Source organism: Puccinia triticina, chromosome 2A (assembly GCF_026914185.1).
Source record: "Puccinia triticina chromosome 2A, complete sequence".
NCBI lineage: Eukaryota > Fungi > Basidiomycota > Pucciniomycetes > Pucciniales > Pucciniaceae > Puccinia > Puccinia triticina.
In genome coordinates, this window is record NC_070559.1 from 529,926 (window position 1) to 549,955 (window position 20,030).

At 45.7% G+C, this 20,030-nt stretch overlaps 1 protein-coding gene across 1 annotated transcript; it reads right to left on the reverse strand.

The window, feature by feature from the left end:
• Positions 1-2,111: 2,111 nt before the first annotated feature.
• PtA15_2A69 (uncharacterized protein) lies at positions 2,112-2,738 on the reverse strand (the record flags this gene model as incomplete). The annotated part of the gene is made up of 3 exons (XM_053166746.1): positions 2,112-2,270; positions 2,398-2,495; positions 2,570-2,738. 3 exons carry the CDS (start codon positions 2,736-2,738, stop codon positions 2,112-2,114), a joined length of 426 nt encoding a protein of 141 aa, XP_053017313.1.
• Positions 2,739-20,030: the final 17,292 nt, after the last annotated feature.

Consider the following 20,030-nt stretch of genomic DNA (forward strand, 5'->3'; position numbering starts at 1 on the left):
CAATGATTGAACCAGGACTGTCCTTGATTACCTGTTGTCAGTCATAAAGGGCATTTCAAATCAGGCCAAGGGCCTAGGGGGGGGGGGGGAACATGTTAGGATTTTAGGACCGGTTTCAGGAGAGTGGGATATGGGTATTTGGGTTTGAGATCTGATGTGTAGATTGAAAGATGGAGAGGAATTGGGCTCCCCTGCACAGCTCTATAGGGATTAGCTGTGATATGTACATGATACTCTAGTACATGTATAGAGCCCCCATGAATCATAACAACGGTGCAACAATTACAATACACATATTGTATAGGCTATACATTGTATTGTATTTTCATGCAGATACACACAAATACAATAGATGTATTTTGTTCTGGTCTCACCAAAAAATTCCAATGATACATGTGTACACTTTTTGGAAAAAAATACAATACAGATACATGTATTTTTAAATTTTTCCAATACAATACAGTCCAATACAATTACATTTATTGTACTTTTTGCACTGTTGCTCATAACATAGGATCAGCTGACTGTGCCACATTGAGTGCTATTGTGTATTCCTGAAAGCTCTACATGTGCTGGTGGAGCAGAATTGGAGCAGACTTGGAGCAGTTCTGGAGCAGAAACCAAAGCTGCATCATGTCACTTGTCACAAGTGAATATTTTTTTCCTGGTGATGGTTTTGAAACTTCCTTTGAACAATCTTCTTAGACACACCAATAATTTGGTCACCTAAGGATTTTCTGGACTTTTCCCTGTCCTGAAAGTCCAATTGGTGCAACAGGAGCCCCAAGGAGGCCCTTGGGCCAACACGCCCCATTGACATCCTGAATAGAAATCACCACAGGGCCCAGGGGGTATTTATTACTCCCCCTCCCCATAAACTTTACAAGGTTTTAGATGCTCTATTCCCAACATAAATCAATTATGAAATATTTTATGTCCTAACAATCATTGGGTGCCCTTTGGGGGGCTGAAAAGCAGGCCTCCTGGATGGCCTCAAGTATTCTCACAGCCAATCATATTGTATTTATGTATCCCAGGACAGGACCCCAGAGAGCCCCTACCAAGCCGCCTCATGTAACACGTATCCGGGGGACATTTTTTTGCAAAATGCTACTCATGTAAATCACGGGATAAGTATTTAAATTGGTTGATTCTTCCAAGATGTTCCTAATGTAGTTGGTATATTTTGGGCTTGCCTGGAAATAAAATCATCTATGCAGGTCTTGGGTTCAATTCCCGGCCAAAAAGAGGCTTTTTTTGTCTAATTTTGCCCTATTGGGGCTTTCTCCCAAAAAATCCTCCTTGTGTACTACATATCCAAACTGGGTTCAATTGGGAAAAACCCGATTTCCCCACGTATCCAAAACCCAGAATTAGCAAAAATTACATGAGGCGGCTTGGTCGGGGCTTTCCGGGGTCCTCCCAGGACCTATTCTTTGGGTACAGAAGCCCCCCGCAAGATTTTTTTGTTACAAACATAATCATTCAAAAATTTGTTTGTGTTGAATGAAAGTCCCTAAGAAAATTTGCAATTGTTGGCTGAATTTTCAGTTCAAGTTAACCTGTGGTTTTATTTCAGGCTAAGGTTAGCTAAATTTAGCTAAACTTAGACTTAAATCCAGCCTGAAGTTGGCTGCCCTGGGGTTTAGCTTGCACCAATTTAATTGCTGGTTGGGTTAGTTTGACAGAAATTGGCAAGTTAACCCAAAAAATGTGAATGCTCTAACACCCTAAAATTTTTATCAATGTGGTAATGAAGAGCCACTGTGATGATTACTAAAAATAAAAATCCAAAAAACTAGCACTTTCTCCAGCGGGATTTGCCGTGCGCAAATGGATCTTCCGGAAGCGCGTACTGTGGTGGAGATACCGTGACGACGAATTCTGCATTGGAAGAAGTGCATTTCACAGTTTGCAAAGGTTAACAAAATGAAAACTGTATAACTTTGCTAATAATGAGTCTTAGGCAAGGAAGTAACAAATTTACAACGTGCTAAATACATAAGTTGTAAAATTGATAAAGACAAGGGGGCATGAAAATTACATTTTGGCCGCGTGAGCTTGCGGCGATATGCTGCAAGTCCCCCCGGACGGTGTCTTGCTTTTCCAATTCAGCCTTTGCGCCCCCCTCGACCGGAGTAGCCCCCTCCCAAGCCCTCTCCACCCCCTCCATAGCCCACTGCTTGGGGTGGTCTCTCCGATGGAAGGACGGAATATGCCGTTTCAGGCACACATACTTCCTTCAGTGCCCCAAAAGTGAGTGATAGGTCCTAGAGATAATAGATACGTGAATATTAATAAACCAATTGAATCAAGGCGCGGATTACACGAAAGCATGTTTGGACCTTGATTCCATCTTGAACCGTAGAACCTAGAGGTAGACATAAAACTGCTAACCTTGACAGCCGGTGGAGCATCTGTTCTGCAGCAGTATCGTGTGCCCATTCGCCCGGGACCATGTGGGTTGCAATGTCCATTAGGAGTTGCTTTGGAAACTTTTGGAAGCAAATAGCTAGAAAGTTAGTATAAATAGATACCCTGCAGACGAGTTTCAAGAATTAAAGCTTACTCCTGGCATCCCCAAACGACACCAACACCCCTTTTTTGATAACAGGTTTATATGTGATGCACCACGTTGTGGGATGCTCTGGTATCTCCGAACATCCATTGCATAAAACTTGGATTGGTCCAAGGGTAGCCGCGAGGAATGTGAGCCCAATTATTTTCAGGAGCTGCATTCTGTGGATCAAATCGCCACCACCAATCTATGTGCCGGTCGGTGTCGGGTAAAAAGAAATATGTGAAGTGGAGGCTAACGGATTTGATCGGGAGTTGTTGAATGGCAGGAGTAGAGGAATGTGAATGGTTGAGGGCTGTAGAGTGTAAGCATTGCCGCTTTTATGTGTAGTGCCTTGAGAGGACAAGCGATGGTTTCAGCTCTAGAGAACGTTTCAGGCGAAGTCATCCAACTCGGACTTGGCTACTACGACGCGGTTGAACAGGATCTAGCCGCGCCGTTGCTGATGATGACGGCCAAGGGTAAGCCCTGAAGTCGGCGAGGGGCTTCATTCAGCCACGCCCAGGAAGGCAGTAGCCACGCATGCTGCAATACAGCATGGTCAGCTTGAGTCCTTGACTGCTCACACCCCCCTCCCCCCAAAGGGATTCAGGGAAGGTTTGCGTCTCACCAACAGTGTAACAGGATGTTCCTGATGGAACAGACTGAGTCTTGGCGCAGGCTCTGATAAGAGAGATCTTGCCGGTACAGATGTATTAAGGGCCCAATTATAAACCAGTTTTGGAATAATTTTGGGATTGTTTTCAAATAAGTTTGAAATCAAAAAAATTATCTTGGTGGTGCAGATACAGGGGCCAAAACTGTTTCCAACCTGTTTCAAACCAAGTGTAAATTATAAACCCACCACCATGCTGGATGAATTTCCGGCGCAACTGAACGTGAGCCTCGCACTACCACAGGTTGCTCCGTCAGCAGTCGTCCGTCTTGCATGCGCCAAGACAATGGCAGCGACGACAGCAGCGTTCCCACGAACTTGGGGGGACAACCTGTTGGAATTCGACTCACCCTCATAAGAGGAGTACCCCTGGTAAGTAGTACTCTAGTACACTCACCAAAGAGTTCATAATGAATATTGATATTCATTATCCTCTGCAAATCTGTGACAGATCCCCTGCACAACCCAGATCGCAAGAAGCCTTGCACTATTGCACCAAGCAGTGACAACAGCAACGTCACCGCTCAAAACTCAGTTGATTTGCTATCGATAAGCTCTTCGTGAGTTGCAGACTTCACAAACTCAGTTGAATGAAAAGCTAATCATCTTTTCATTCTTCTACAGATCAATCAATCCCGAAGTCCAAACCAAAACAAAAGATCGAAGCAGTCAAACGTTCACAAAGATATCGTGAGTCGTCTGACACTTTCTTTCTTCTAAATCTCAATTCAATGAAGAAGTCTCTGACTCTCCAATTGCCTTAAAACAGACACACAAGTCTTGCAGACCGTATTAGCTCATCAATCATCGACGAAGATTAAACAAAAGACTAGATCTTTACAAATATGTAAAGTTCTTTTCATCTTCTTAATAAGAAGTTATCCAGCTAGATTAAAGTACTAATGATCAATGTAATCGTAATGTTTTAGTGCTTTTAACTAGATACATCTCAGCCTTGTTTAGTCACTAGTCACTCGACTAAGTTACGAACACAGACAAGCATCTTCAAGCAGATTAAGCATCTGCCTTCAGGTAAAAACCTTTGTTATTTTAATAGAACATTACTATTATTATACCTTTGTATTTCTTTATTCAGCCATACTTATAAAGAAATACATTCTTCAGCTTTTACAATTCTCTCACAACCTGGGTCGGGACAACTGGCCGCCAATGTCTGCCGACTCTCCCAAGTCAATAGATACCCGTGAATCAGCCTTGAAGGCTGATTCTTGCGCACAACATCCTGGTTCAACTGCGAGAGCCTGTAGCTCGCTCATTCTGCGAGCTACATATGAGGTCCCGGACATTGATAGATGCGCTTGCATCCTGGCTATCCGTCCATGGTTTCCATTTTGCAATTACCAGCAAATCAGCCTTGATGGCTGTATCTTGGGCAAGTACATATGCTATGGCCTTTGGGGGGGGGGGGGGGGGGAAGCACTGGTCAGGTGTATGGAGGGCATCTGCATGCTGAGCTGTAATCACATTCAAAACAGTATTGGTAAACCAGTTTCCTCCAAACCACCTCCCCAAGGTGGTTTGGGTTGTTTTGAGATTTTCAATCCCAAAAAAGTTAGCAAAAAGATATTTCAAACTTATTTGAAACCAATCCTAAAATTATTCCAAAACTAGTTTATAATTGGGCCCTAACAAACGAGAAAGGAAGAGGGGCTTTTTTCCTTAATCCCTCTGTCCTTGACCAGGTGAAGAGATCAGATGCTGAATTGGGTTTCATTTCTTGGCTATGTAGCATCTCAAAAGAGGGGTCTAGGGGTTGAGGTGTAAACCCTCTCTTAACAGCGGGACGAATCGAGAAGGGGCGGTGCGCCCCGCCGGCGTCCCAGCCCCAAAGCGCCACCTGCACGCCACAGCAGCCACCCCAGGAGTTAGCGCTCCCCCAAGGGGCCGGTGGCGACACATGCACGCCCTGACGACCGCTCAGGTACCCGTGCCGGCCAGGGGGCGCCACCGGTCGCTGCCCCGGAGACGCTTTGCGTGTGTCGCCCTCGGGGCCCTACGCCCGCCGAGCCCCCCCCCAGGGCGCCACCGCCCCCCGGGGCGGCTCTACCTCTGACGCCGACCGGTACGGTCCAGAGGGGCGCCTGGGTCGTCACGAACCATCCCACGAGCAAGGATTCCCACCCACGGACACGCGCGGACTTGTCGGGCGGAACACTCACGTCAAACAGGCACCCGACGTCGGAAATCGCCAGCATGGCTCAGGAATCAGGCGATCAGATTTACTCTTGCTGTTTCTTCAAGAACCTGGCCCCTTGGGGCCGCAAGTTGGGTCGCGGCGAAGCCGCGTTTGGCGGCGGAGCCGCCCACTCAGTAGGAGCAGGAATTTTGCGGCGAAGCCGCCCACTCCGTTGGAGCAGCAATTTTGCGGCGAAGCCGCGGGGCGGGGTAGAGCTGATGCTTGGCCCCTCGAGGGCTGGTGCTCGAAGAAGTTTGGGGCTGAGCTGATGCTCTGGGTTCAGACGCCAATGCGCACAAACAAATTTTGATGGCTAGGAAGGCTTACGCTGATGCGCTGCAGCCTTAGCAGACCAAGGGCATTTTGTGGTGAAAAGAAGAGCCCTATTTAAGCTAATCAGAAAGTCCTCGCAGCTACTGTATCCCGGTCCTCCCACAGAATTGTAACATGGGGTCATCTCCGATGAAGTCATGCCACGATCAGCCCCAAGACTTCCAATCTGGGTAGTGACCGCGAGTCCGCTCATTTGCTCGCACTTAGTCACGGGCTGCCGATTCAAGCCCGGCGCTTTTCGCCAAAGGAAACACATGCACCACCTTATGCGGAATATCATTCAAGAAGCGTCTGACACCACGTAGTTTCAACTGTCCCTGGCCAGAGAGCCGGGATGAGCCCATACATTATAGACACCAGCCCTCAGAGCCAAGCGACCGAGCATGATTCTTCACCGGCGTGCCAGTGCATACAACGCAGCTTAGCAGATAAAATCCTGCTTGGCAAGCAGGTGCTGGGTAGCTGCTCTCTGGAAAGGTGTCCTCAACGGCGAGAACATTGCCAAGGAGGAGGCTGCTCCGGCAATCAGGTCTTTTCACTGCTTGCTGGGGAGGAATCTTTGTTGGAATCATCCCTGGCAAGCGGATCCCCACTCACCCGGGAGGATTCCTCCTGTCCGAGGACCTTGCACCTGCTTGCTGAGAAATCTTCCTCAACAAGCAGGTACAAGTCATTGGGGGAATGGAAGAAAATCCATCCCGCCAAGTACAAAGGTGTACCTGTTTGGAAAGCCCCCCCGGAAAGCAGTTACCATTTTTAACTGCTTGGAGGAATCTTCCTTGGAATTGTGCCCAGCGGAACAATCCCCAAGTAATATGTACATGTAACCGCTTGCCCAAGATGATTCCCAGACCTTGGAAAGCAGGTGTAATTTTTATGCCCAAGAGGAAGCCTTCCGGGCAAGCAGGCAAATCCATCACAAGGTCCTGCAACATTCCGCGTCAAAGGTATCAACAGGTTTGAAGCAAGGAAAAGACACAAAAAGGATGGGCCCGGTATATTTTCCCACTGTCAATAAAGGCCAGAAATATTACCTTTGTCTGCTACTGTTACACTGACAAGGTATAACTAGCTTCAAAGACATGGACACAATCAACGGAGGGACCTATGACACTTACTGGAAAACAGCAGAGGTCCTCAGACTTGCATTGCTGCCAATGCTGGCACAAAACCGCAGGCTGGCAGACAGGCAAAGCCCTACATCATTTTTTCTGCATCCTACTTATCCACAGCCCACTCTCAAACCCTCAAGAATTTTTCAACCACATTGCTGTTGAGCTCTTGGATGACCTGCCGCACCAACTCCAAATGGTCTACCGGGTTGAAAACCCCTCAGATCAACTTCACATCTTGCTCTGCTACTACCTACTGGCAAGGAAGCCTCAGAAGAGTGGAAAAGCTCTTGCCGGTGTTGGACTCCATACCCCCGCCGCTGGGGAGGGGGACTTTTGAAAGCACTATGCATGAAGAAGATCTCTGGTAAGCGGAGTGTGCGGACCTATTCCAAAAAATGTGCCAAACCCTGAACCATAAAAAACAGATCATTGTTGACTTAGCTGTGCATTTGGCGGAAGCAAATTCTGCCAGCATGCTATATGTGGATGAGCCCGGTGGGTGTGGCAAAACCTACACAATGAATACTATTATCCATTCCCTGAAAGCCATGTGAATCCCCGCAGTAGTGTTTTCATCCTCAGATGCTGCTTCCCTCATGTCAGTCAATGGCTCCACTGTCCACTCCCGGCTCAAATTTCCAATAGTAATCTACTCAACCAGCACCTTCATGTTTGCCCTTTGATCTCAATGCGCTGAGGTATTGAAAGAGGCAGGTGTGATCACATGAGACAAGGTTTCAATGCAACACTGACATGCTGTTGACGTGGTTGCAGAGACTGCTTTCTTCATGATCTTACGCAAGACGGCCAACCTTTTGGTGGCAAGTTAGTCATATTTGGGAGGGGGGGATTTCCAACAGACACTCTTGGTTGTGCGCAACGGGACTATCTTTGACCTGGAGGCAGCCTTCATGATCACCTCATCTCTATGGGCCCATGTTATCAAGTTCTCCTTGACCAAGAACTTGAGGCTGAGTGGTGGTTCAGACTCTGCACTGACAGAGCTGAATGCTTCATTCTACCGCTGGCTACTGACAATTGGAAACAGTACCAGGCAGCACAAATATCATACCCCCCAGACACTTGACTTTGGAGACGTATATGCAAGCCTGACTGAGACAGCTGTTCCCAATCATTTTATAACCACTGTGTACCCCAGTTCACCTCTGCACTCCTGAGATTGAGCCACCAACATCAAATACTATGGCTCACGTGTGATTTTGGTGTTGCTCAACCATCAATGATGTTTGTTCCCGGTGCCTGCCCGGGAGATTTGTTGAATTCCTCGCAATTGACGCCATGGCCACCAATATGAATGGGATCAATGAAGAGGAAGCAGTGACAGAAGAAGTCTCCCACATCACCAGGAAAAAACAATGATCACTTGCCTACAAGTGACATGAAATAGTAAAAATGCCCCTTTGCACTTTGCTGTGTCACCTGCAGACAAGTGATCATTAATTTTTCCTGGTGTATGTTCTTGATCCCCGGCCTGCCAGAATCAACCCTCCAAATCAAGTTTGCCATACTCATAATCCTGCTCCACAACCTTGACCTGGGAGCGGGACCAGACTATTGATAGATGAGATTGCCCCCTGTGGGTTCAAGTGCAGCATACTTACCAGATTGCATGTCAGCTCTATGTGCACCATCCCCAAGATCAAACTTATCCACGAAGCTAATGCCTCTAATGGTGTATTGTTCAGTTGGTTCCAATTCCTGGTTGCAATAGCATTTCTGCTCACAATCAACAAGTCCCAGGGCCAATCACTTGCGCAAAGGTCATGGTGTACCTCCCATACTCTGTTTTCAGCCATGGCCAACTGTATCTTGCCCTCTCCCAGGTAACATCCATCACCACTCTCTCAATAGGGATTGTCACACAGCCAACACAGACCAATTCAAAAATCAATGTTTTTAACCTTGACGTGATCAGGAGGTGCACAACTCGCCAGCACAAGATTGAGTGAACCAGAGATCAGGATTCTTTGCACATGTATATACAATATGGGCCTTCAATGCTATGTTATACAATTTATTTCTTTGGGGGCCCAAGGATCATCCTGGAGCCAAATTGACCCCAGTTGCTCTCATCCATACCCTTACCCCTTTTCCTATCACTGATTGCGCGGCGTTTGCGCCGCGTTTTCCCCTAGTAGAAACTGGTGGTAAGTGACCCATAATAGAGCCTGACAATGGGAATATATATTTCGAGAGAAGTGAACAACGAGAATGAATAAGAAATACAACAACTGAGGAAACATAAGCTCTAAATATACATGCTATTATGTAGTATGTATGTCATAGAGAAAAGGCTGTCTAGTCGAGGAAACATGGGAAAGTCCCATGTCTATGGTAAGTCATGACATATGACTTACCCTGGACATGTAGGATGTAAACGTAATGACATATTACGTATCATACTACAACACCCCCCCACTCGACAAGACCGCTCCGATAGCCACCCGTACTTGGTATTGGTGAGTCAAAGGCGGCAGGTTTTTTGTGAAAATATCCGCAAACTGGTTCTTAGTGTTGACCCAGGCGAGAGTTACCTGTTTGCAAAAGAGCGCCTGATTCGTAATGTAGAACTCACGATCGGTGTGACGGGTACGTTTGTTAGATGCTTCGTCCAAGCAGATCTTTACAGCTGCCTGATTGTCGCAGAGTAAGTGGCCCATAGGTTCAGATCCAGTCATATCCGTAATTAGATGGCGTATCCAAAGTAATTGTTTCGTACCATGGCCCAGAGCCATATATTCGGCATGTGCCGTCGAAGACGCTATGGTAGCCAGTCGACGCGCCACCCAGTGTATATATGGGGGACCCATGAAACAAAACAAGAATCCCGTAGTTGGAGCGGGAAAATTCTCCCCCCCAATTTGCGTCCGCAAAGCACACAAGACGTGGGCTAGCGGGATTTGGCTTGAGGAACAACTTCTGGTCTCTAGTTGCCGCCACATAATTCACAAGGTGTTGTAGGCATTTCCAGTGCTTGGTACCAGGACACTTGGAGAAACGCGATAAAAAATTCACACCAAAAGTGATATCCGGACGTGACCCAGCGGAGAGATAACTCAAGAATCCAAGAATAGAAAGGTACTTGGATGAGTCTAGTCCCGGGCCGTCCGTGCAAGATAATGGCAAGTTTCCTACTGGGAGAGGTGTCTTGGCGTGACTAGCGCCGTCCCAGTGTAAAGAAAGTAACTTAGACACAAGTTTAGGTTGGCCGAGACTGAATCCAGATGAGTCGCGAGCTACATTGAGCCCGACGATTTCAGAGAGCAAGGAAGACCACTTAATTTCTAAACTATCCAACAGAGCTAGCTCCAGGTCCCGCAGGATCTGAGAGGAAGAACCAGTGACGATCCCATTGTCCACGTGTATCCATACCACAGAGGGGCCATCCCGTTTGCGGAGCACATAGACACTGTTATCAAACTGGGAACTTTCATATCCAAGTCTGCCAAGGGTCGCCGACAAATGCTGCCACCAACAGCGCGCCGCCTGACAAGTACCATAAAGAGCTTTGTGGAGTAGGCAGGCGTGTCCAGCGGCAACGTCGAGACCATCAGGAGGGGCAACCCAAACTTCTTCATCTATAGGAGAGTTTAGGTAGGCAGCCACAAAATCAAAAGTGTGGACAGGCCAACCATTCATGGCCGCAATTGATAACACAAGGCACATAGAAACGAAAGTCGCCGTAGGCGCAAAAGTACTGTTAAAGTGTTCCCCTTCTACCTGCGCAAAACCCTTCGCCACATACCAAGCTTTGAATCGGAGTATGACACCAGTTGCAGAAAGCTTCCTGGCAAATACCCATTTAGCCCGCAGTATCTTAGTCCCCTTCGGAACCGGTTTGATAGACCAGACGCCTAGTCGATGAAGGTTGGACAGCTCTTCTTGGATGGCAGCGAGCCATTTCGTACTGTCGACATCCTTTGTTGCTTGCTTAAATGTAGTAGGAACCGATGCATCTAAGATTTCCGCGACGGAGTTACAAATGAAGTCGACCATGTCGTCTTGTGATTGAACAAGCTCCTTGTCTTCAAATCGACCCAGTTGTAAAACTAGGGTGTCGGTGAATGAAAAACTTGGCGATGACGAGATAGAGCTAGGAAAATCTGGAAAAGTAGCAACCGCCGAATGGCAATAAGTTCCGAGATCAGGAACCCAAAAACCCCACCCTTTTGATTCAGGGAGGTAAAAGACGGCATAACCGCGTAGTGCTTGATCGTCTAGTTTTCGCCGTTTTTCTGCAGGCACGTGGACGAAAGCCAAAGAACCAAACGGACAGAGGCGATCCACGTTCGGTTTTATACCAAAAATACGCTCGAAAGGTGTCATCTCGCCACTGGCCGCGTTAGGAATACGGTTGAGCGTATAACAGGCCCATACAAAAGCCAAGCCCCAGAATTCCTTGGGGAGCGTGCTGTCCAACAGAATGGTGCGGCCCATATCTTGGAGAGTATGATTAAACTGCTCGATGGTGCCGTTCTGGTAATGGTGGTACGCGACAGACCTTTCGGTGGTGATTCCCATTGCTGCCAAGAAATCCCCCAAGAATTTGCTGTTGAATTCACCGCCATTATCGGAACGTAGAATTTTCAAACTACAACCCGTACGGCGCTCAAGGCGTAAGATAGTATCTTGTAGCACTCCGCAAGCTTTGCTTTTCTTGATCAGAACTTTTACTTCTGCGTAACCGGACCCGATATCCCGGATAGTTAAAACATATAAGCCGCCGCCGAGTGCCTGGAGCTCGAACGGGCCAACCAAGTTGACGTTCCACGCATCTATGGGCTGGAAATCTCGACGATCCAAAGTCAACGTATTCCGGTTCACACTTTTAGAGATCATGCAGGAGGGACACTGAATGTCACCTCGGGGGAGTGTCTTAGGGAGGCCTAAGGCCACACCGAGGGCCATCATTCGCTGGATGGTCCTTAGACTTGCATGTCCAAATCGCCTATGGACGTGCAGGAGTAAAGATTTGTCCGCAGTTAAATGTGGCATTTCGAAAGGTCGGGTTGTCGCAACAGGGACAGAATATTCAAAAGGAACAAAACCTTTCTTCACGGTCACAGCAGAGACATTCACAGGCGATACAATTTGCAATGCCGGACAAACTTGCGTACAGACGGTAGATGCGACAGATGAAGAGGGCAAAACAGCGGACGGAGAACAAGCGACACTTTGAGTAACAACAGAATTTGCTTGAGATACAATGGCTTTGGCCGTAGGAACAACAGGGGGGCAGATACAGAAGAATGAGGAGAAACAAAGGAATGTAGCGGAGCCGGGAGATCCCATTTCCGAGAAATGGGGTTAAGGGTCAAGCGAGTCCAAAAATGACGACCACAAGAGATGTAAAAAGAGTCAGCATGAAAAGAGAGGGAAAAGCCGGCCAATCGTAGAGCTGCCGGTGAAATGAGTGTGTGCGCTGCATCAGGGCAGTATAGAACTTCATCAATCAGTGTAGGGATTGAACTTGCCCCCGGGAAAGTTAGCGTTCCCTTTGCTGTAATGAAACGAGGGGGGCCATTAGTGGCTACACGGAGGGGGATAGGTTTACTAAGTAGCGTGAAGTTTGTGAGAGCTAACCTGTCACCGGTCAGGTGATGAGTTGCTCCGGTGTTGAAAATTGCAGGACTGTCTGCGTAGGGAGCCCAGGATGCAGCCGAGAAAGATAAACTGCCAAAAGAAGGCTGAGTAGCGCCAACATCGCAATCCATCTCGAACATTTGGGCCAAGGGTTGGATGTTGTTTGCCACGGGCGCGTCTTGGGGCATGGCGTACATCTGCGGGGCAGGCTGCATGTTGAACATTGCAGTCGGATCTTGAGGCATGGCGTACATTTGTGGTGCCGGTTGCATGACAAACATCTGAGGCACGTCGGGTGGTAGCAGTACCTCTGATGAAGCTTCACGAGCCGCAGGCCGGGGTTGATAGCCCTGTGGGTAAACAGGCCAATAATTATCAGCTGGTTGTTGTGGTGCTCCATTCCAAACCATAAGTAGTATTTTATTGCTTTTCTTTACATATATTCATCATTACATTGCCCATTTCCCCATAACCCTTCACAAATACTTCATTATTATTGCATATTCAGATTCTACGCCAAATTTTACCTATAGTCACTCATACATAGTACCCCCTTATCTTCAATGGTTCAGTAGTTATAAAGGATATAAGACTTACAGACAACCTACATTCTTCATTAGTTACAATACTCATTTCATTAGTAACCTACTTGAATCATTACAGTAAATTCCTTTTACATATTTATTCTCACATACTAAACTCTTTACATACATTTCTTATTATGTACACCTTACATCATTGGATCTGTGCTTACCTCTTTCAGTAGTGCTCATCATTACAAGTAGTTACTATGTTCTCATCACTCTTCCCCATTAGTACATTCTTTTATTCCCATAACCAGCATTCCCCTTTCAGCATTGCTCATCATTACATACTGTTACTATGTTCACATCACTCTTCCTCATTTGTACAACCTTCATTCTCATAGCCAGAACTCCTCATTGTCTGTGCTCATCCTTCCTTCATATAAGAACTGTCTTTCCCCTCTCACTTGTACCTCATGCAGAATTTATAGATAATTTTAGATACAGAAATTATAAGTGCCCATTCTCATCAACCCATTGCCATTGAACCATTGCCCATTGCTCCCCCCCCCCCCTTTCAACCATTGCTCCAACTCTCTTACCCTCAGTAGTCAGTAGTTAAGCTCATAGTACTAGCTCCTAAGATCAAGCAGAAATCAGCCACACCTTTTCTTCTTTTTCTTAGTGTTACTCTCATCCCCTCAGCATTAGTCAGGAAGGAAGCCTCATCAGCACCCTTGCATAGCTTACATTAGTACTAGTGTTGCTATCCATTTCCCTTCCAAGCTCTATTCTCCCCTTTGAGTAGTTCCACAAGTGGTGTCCCAACAGTGGCCTTTCTATACTTCAGATATCTTCAGCTCTAGTAACACTCTTACCATCAGCTACATACTACTTTTACCTACACATCCTCATACTCCTTTCTTTATAAATCAACCTCCTGCTTTTAGAATCAACTTCAACCAACAATAACACTATCAGCATCTCCATTATCAACCTTCAACACTCTTCAGGTTTAGATTCAACTTACCTGCTTCAATCATGTCTGCCCAAGGATCTCCCAACACCAATGTTGCTCCCAGTCTTTACCCTCCAGTGGATCCATCCAGTAATGCTGCAGTTCAGGACTCCACCACTTCCAATGCTGGTCAGACTCAGGTTCCTCCTACTGGTCCAGGTTACCAACCTTCTTCTACTGGTCCAGGTCCACAGGCTTCTTCCAATGCTCCAGATCCTCAGGTTTCTTCTACTCCACAAGTCAACTCCAGTTCTTACAGACCTCCATTTGGACCTCAGACTTCTGGTATCCCTAGATACACAGGATATAGAGATACCAATCAGCCTTCAGAAGATTCAGAAGATTTAGAGGCACCTCCACCCCGTTTTCCCAGGTTCCAGAGCCAAAGGGACGACTCAACACACTCCACCAGGTCCAACACTCACTTTTTAAATAAGGAACCAGCTATGCCTAGGTATCAGGATCCTTTCAGCAGAGGAGTAAAGATCAAACCCATGGACAAGGAGCTCTTCTTTGATGGAACCAACATGCCTGTGGAGAAATTCATTAGAAGGTATGAAAGTGCTGGAAGAGATGATGGTGCTAACTCTAAGGAACTGGCTGGACAAATCATTGCTTTTATCAAAGGGTTGGACCTTAAGGATGAAGTGGAAGACATGTCAGGCCATGAAAACTTGGATTGGGAAACCCTGAAGAAACAGTTACTCACCAGATTTGGAACCTCTCAGCCATTGGTCAGATATACCAGGGAGGATCTCAGGAAACTAGTCTACAAATCAGCTCAGGATGGAGGAATCAGAACCTTGGAAACCTTCAACACATTCAGAAACAAGTTTGAAACCATCACTCACTACTTGGTAAGAATGGGGTACAGTACCAGCCTGGAGGAATTCAGACACCTTCTTTTGGAAACTCTTCACAAGGATCTGGATCAAAGGGTTACTAGGAGCTTGATGAAGGACAATCAAATGCTAGCCTCAAAGGATGGAGGTGATATCTTGCCAGACACTGAAACTCTTCTTACCTACATTCACCAGGAAGTTTACTCAAGATCAGTGGTCAACAGAAGGACTGAATGGAGGGCAGAAGAGAAATTCACTTTGGACAACTCACCTAGGACCTCCAAACCCACACCTGCTACTCAGGGAGCTGCCCCTACTGCTTCTACTTCTCTGGACAAACAAGTGGAACTCCTTACCAAACAACTTGCATCTCTCACTGCTGGCAAAGGACTACCTCCCCACACGGACAAACCTGCTAGGACCTGGCCATTCAAATGCTATTATTGTCATCAGGAAACCCATGGAACCAACAGCTGCTCTCAACTTGCCCAGGACATGTCTAGTGGTGCTGTTATCAAGGATGGAAGAGATTACAGACTTCCAGACAAATCAGTTATTCCCTGGATTCCAAGCAGACCAATCAGAACCCCAGGGGAAGAGTACTCTAAAACTAAGCTCACATATTCTTTTGGCCAACTAGAGGAGGACCCAGTCTATTATCAAACCCATAGTTATGAAGCAGACCTTGGAAAGAGGACTAGAAACAACTCTAAGGATCAGGATGAAGAGGAATCAGCCAAGGCAGACAAAAGGATCAGGAAGGAGAAACAGGACCTAATGGACATGGATACAGAGGACTTACTTCACATGACACAGCCCCCTACTCCTAGTGCTTCCAAATCCCCTACTTCAAAAGGCTCCCCTCAGGTCGGATTCCAGGATAAGGACAAGGATTCAACCACTGCACCTAAGGACAAACCAGTTAAGAAAACCTATTTGGAAAAGACTTTGGCCAAGGAGTACCCAGGAATTGAAGAGGAAGTGGCTAGTAGGATGTTGACTGCAGGAAAGATGGAGTTGGCCTTTGGAGAAATCTTTGCTATATCACCAGGAGTTACTGACTGTATTAGGAAGAAGATAACCAACAGAAGGGTCCCATTGGATGGTGTCAAATCAGCAAACTTCACAGACATGGAGGATGGAGAAGAACCAGCACAGGAGCAACCCACTACTCACTACTCCTGCCCCCTTGGATACATCACCATCACTATTGGAGGAGAGAAACATCAAGCACTCTTGGATACTGGCTCTATGGTCAACATTATTCCTGAAACTCTTGCACATAAACTTGGATTAGTACTCACTGCTAAATCTATGAAGCTCAAAGGAATTGGAGGTCACCTTACTGATATACCTGGAATTGCTGAAGATGTGGAGGTAACCATTGGGAAAGTAGTCAGGACAGTTCATTTCTGGGTAGCCAAAGGACCAGTTCAGATGATTATTGGAAAGCCTTTCTTGATGGATGTCTCAGCTAACATCAACTACAATGGAGCCAGAGGAGAAGCACTTTCAATCATGGATTCAGCTGGTCAGACTTTTTTGGTTCCAATCATACTCCCCAGTAATCAGAAGTGGGAAACCAGCATACCTTCCAATTCTGGACTGTTAAATTTTTTAGATGGAGACCAGGTTTTCAGTTCCCTTCCCTTACAACTGCAACCCTGGAAAACAACCAAAAGCAACAAACTGTAGACACTCATTCAGCAAAATATAAATCAACTCTAAAAAAAAATAAAACCAGTAAACCAACCAATGCCATTATCTCTCAATCCCCCATTATCAAGACCACCACTCTCCAGAGATCCTTACCTCACTCCTTTGAGCCCATTTCCTCCACCATTCACTCCTACCTCTAAGATTACTCAAGAAAGGCTGGACCTCATCAACTTTGGACCTCCTGGATGGCTCTCTCCTCAAGAATATCTCCTGCTGGTATGGGTAATTGTGATTAGACAAGGAGCTTTGGCTTTTGTGGAAACAGAAAGAGGCCTTCTTAAACACACCTATGGACAGCCTTATATTATTCCAGTCATTCCCCATGAACCTTGGCAACAGAAACCAATTCCAATTCCTGCACCCATCAAGGACCAGGTTATAAAATTGGTAAGGGAAAGACTCAGCACTGGCCTCTATGAACAATCCTTTTCCAGTTATTCCAGCCCTATATTTTGTGTAAAGAAGCAGGATGGTAAGCTTAGAATTGTACATGACCTTCAGAAACTCAACAAAGTCACCATTAAGGACGCTGGACTACCACCAAAGACAGAGGAACTCATTGAATCATTCACTGGAAGGGCTTGCTATGGACTAGGTGATATTATGGGAGGATATGATGAAAGAGAATTAGCTCCAGAATCCAGACCTTTGACCACCTTTGAAACACCCCTTGGAAGATTTCAACTTACCAGATTACCCCAAGGAGCCACCAATTCAGTTGCAGTTTACCAGGCCCAAATGATGTGGATACTCCAGGATGAACTACCTCAACATATGGGAATCTTTGTGGATGATGGAGGTATAAAAGGACCAACCTCTGACTACAATGAAGAAACTCTAAAGGACAACCCCCAGATTAGAAGATTTATCTATGAATATGCCATTACTCTGGAAAGGATTCTTTTCAGGATTGAAGAAGCTGGACTCACCATCTCTGGGAAGAAATTTGCTTGCTGTGTACCTGCTCTGGATCTGGTTGGCCATGTGGTTTGTAAGGAAGGCAGAAGGATATCCATCAAGAAGCTCAACAAAATTGAAACCTGGCCAATTCCCACCACTCCTTCAGATGTCAGAGGATTCCTAGGTATCTGTGTATATGTTAGAATGTTCATTAAAAATTACTCAACCCTCACTGCTCCACTCAGAAGACTCACCAGGAAGGACTCCTCTTGGGATTGGACTGAAGATTTCCAGGATGCCTTTGAGGACCTTAAAAGGATTGTTGGAACTGATATCACCCTAAAGAAATTGGACTATGGACCTGATGCTGGCTTAATCAAACTCTCAGTGGACTCCAGTGTTATTGCTGCAGGTACTGTTCTTACTCAACAGGATTCTGACGGATTGGATAGGCCTGTGTTATATGAGTCAGTAGTCTTTTCACCCAGGGAATCAAAGTACTCACAATCCAAATTAGAACTCTGTGGTGTTGCCAAGATCCTCAAGAAACTTCAAACCAAACTGTGGGGCCAACATTTTCAACTCAGAGTGGATGCCCAGTGCCTTATTGGAATGATCAAAAACCCTTCACTTCCCAATGCCCCTATGAACAGATGGATTGGATTTATTCAGTTATTCTCCTATGACCTTGTTCACACTCCTGGAAAAACTTTCACCTTACCTGATGGACTTTCAAGAAGACCCCCTAATTCTGATGAAGATGATTGTCCTAGCTTTGATGAAGATGAAACCTGGATCAAACCTCACCCTGGATTTGGAACTAAACATTCTTCTTTTGGCCTGCTTCTGGGGACATCAGCTAAGTTGGGGGAGGGGGTAAGTAACTTGCAGCAAGGAATTTGGAAGCACCTCCAGGAATACCTTTCAACCATGAACAGACCTCCAGGATGCAGCAGCCTGGAATTCAAGCAAATTTTGCATAAATCAGCCAACTTCTTCCTTTCCAATGGAGTCTTGCACAGGATCAACAAACCATTCTCCCAGATAGTAGTCACCTCTCCTTCAGCTCAGAAATCCATCCTCAATTCCCTTCATGAATCCTTAGGCCACAGAGGTATTGCTGAAACCTACAGAAGGATTAAACTCAGATTTTGGTGGCCAGGTCTCAAGAGAGGTGTTACCAAGTGGGTCCAGTCTTGTGAAACTTGCCAGAAGAGGAGTTCAAAATTGCCAATGGAACCCAAGAAACCTACAGGAGCAGCAACCATCTTTGGAAGAGTCAGTTTGGATACAGTTCACATCAAAGCTGGCAAATGGAAGTACCTGGTAATTGAAAGAGATGACCTTTCTGGATGGGTAGAGGCAGTTGGACTAGAAAAGATTCAGGCAAAGAAAATCTCTCAGTGGTTCTTGGAAAACTGGATCTACAGATATGGAGCCCCTTGGTCAGTCACAGTGGATGGAGGCTCTGAATTTGGACAACAATTTCAAAAATCCCTTCTGGAATCTGGAATCAAAATCAAAGTCACCACTCCTTATTATCCTGAAGCAAATGGTATGGTAGAAAGAGGACATCAGGCAATTAAGGATACCTTGGTCAAGCTCTGTGGAAAGGAAGGCAAGAAATGGAGGAATTATTTACCTTTGGTTTTATTTGCAGACAGAATTTCCACCAAAAGATCAACTGGATACTCACCTTATGAACTAGTTCTTGGACAGCCCCCCATCTTACCCATTGACTTAGAATTGGAAACCTTCTTTGGAGTGGATTGGTCAAAGGTAGAATCAGCTCAGGATCTTTTATTGGCTAGGACTCAGCAGCTTGAAAAATGGGATACCATCTTGCAGCAAGCACACCAGCAGCTTATGGATTCCAGGAAGAACTCTGTGGACTATTGGAACAGAAAGAAAACATCAAGGCAGCCACTAAAGAAAGGTCAATTAGTAGTAGTGTATAATAAATCTTTGGACTCTCAGTTTGGCAAGCTCTTTGAAAATAAATGGAATGGCCCTTACAGAATCAAGGCTCAAAACCCAGGAGGATCTTATATCTTGGAAGAATTAGATGGCACAGAACTGGCCAGAAGGTTTGCTGCAACTCATGTCAAGGAATACCACTCCAGGTAAAAACAATAAATAAGGAATAATCAATTCATTTCTCTTCTCTTTTCTCTTTCTCATCTTCTTACACAATAACATAAAAACAAAATAAAATCAAATCTATAAACAAATCAGAAATAAATCAATAAAAATCAGTTTCAAACACTCTCAAATAAAATAACTAAATATAAAAATCAAAAAGCTCACCTCTTCTTCTTTTATCACTACATCACCTTCTTCCATTTCACTTTCCTCCCTCTCCTTCTCCTTCTCTTTTCCCTTCTCCTTATCTAAAAATAAAAATCAAAAGACAAACAAAGAAAATTTAAGCATAACCTTAGTAGAATAAAAAAAAAAAAATAGAACTTACCCTCAGCTCTTATCCTCTCCATTTCTGCTTCTACCCTCCAACCATCTTCCTCCTCTTCCACTTGGTCCCTCACCC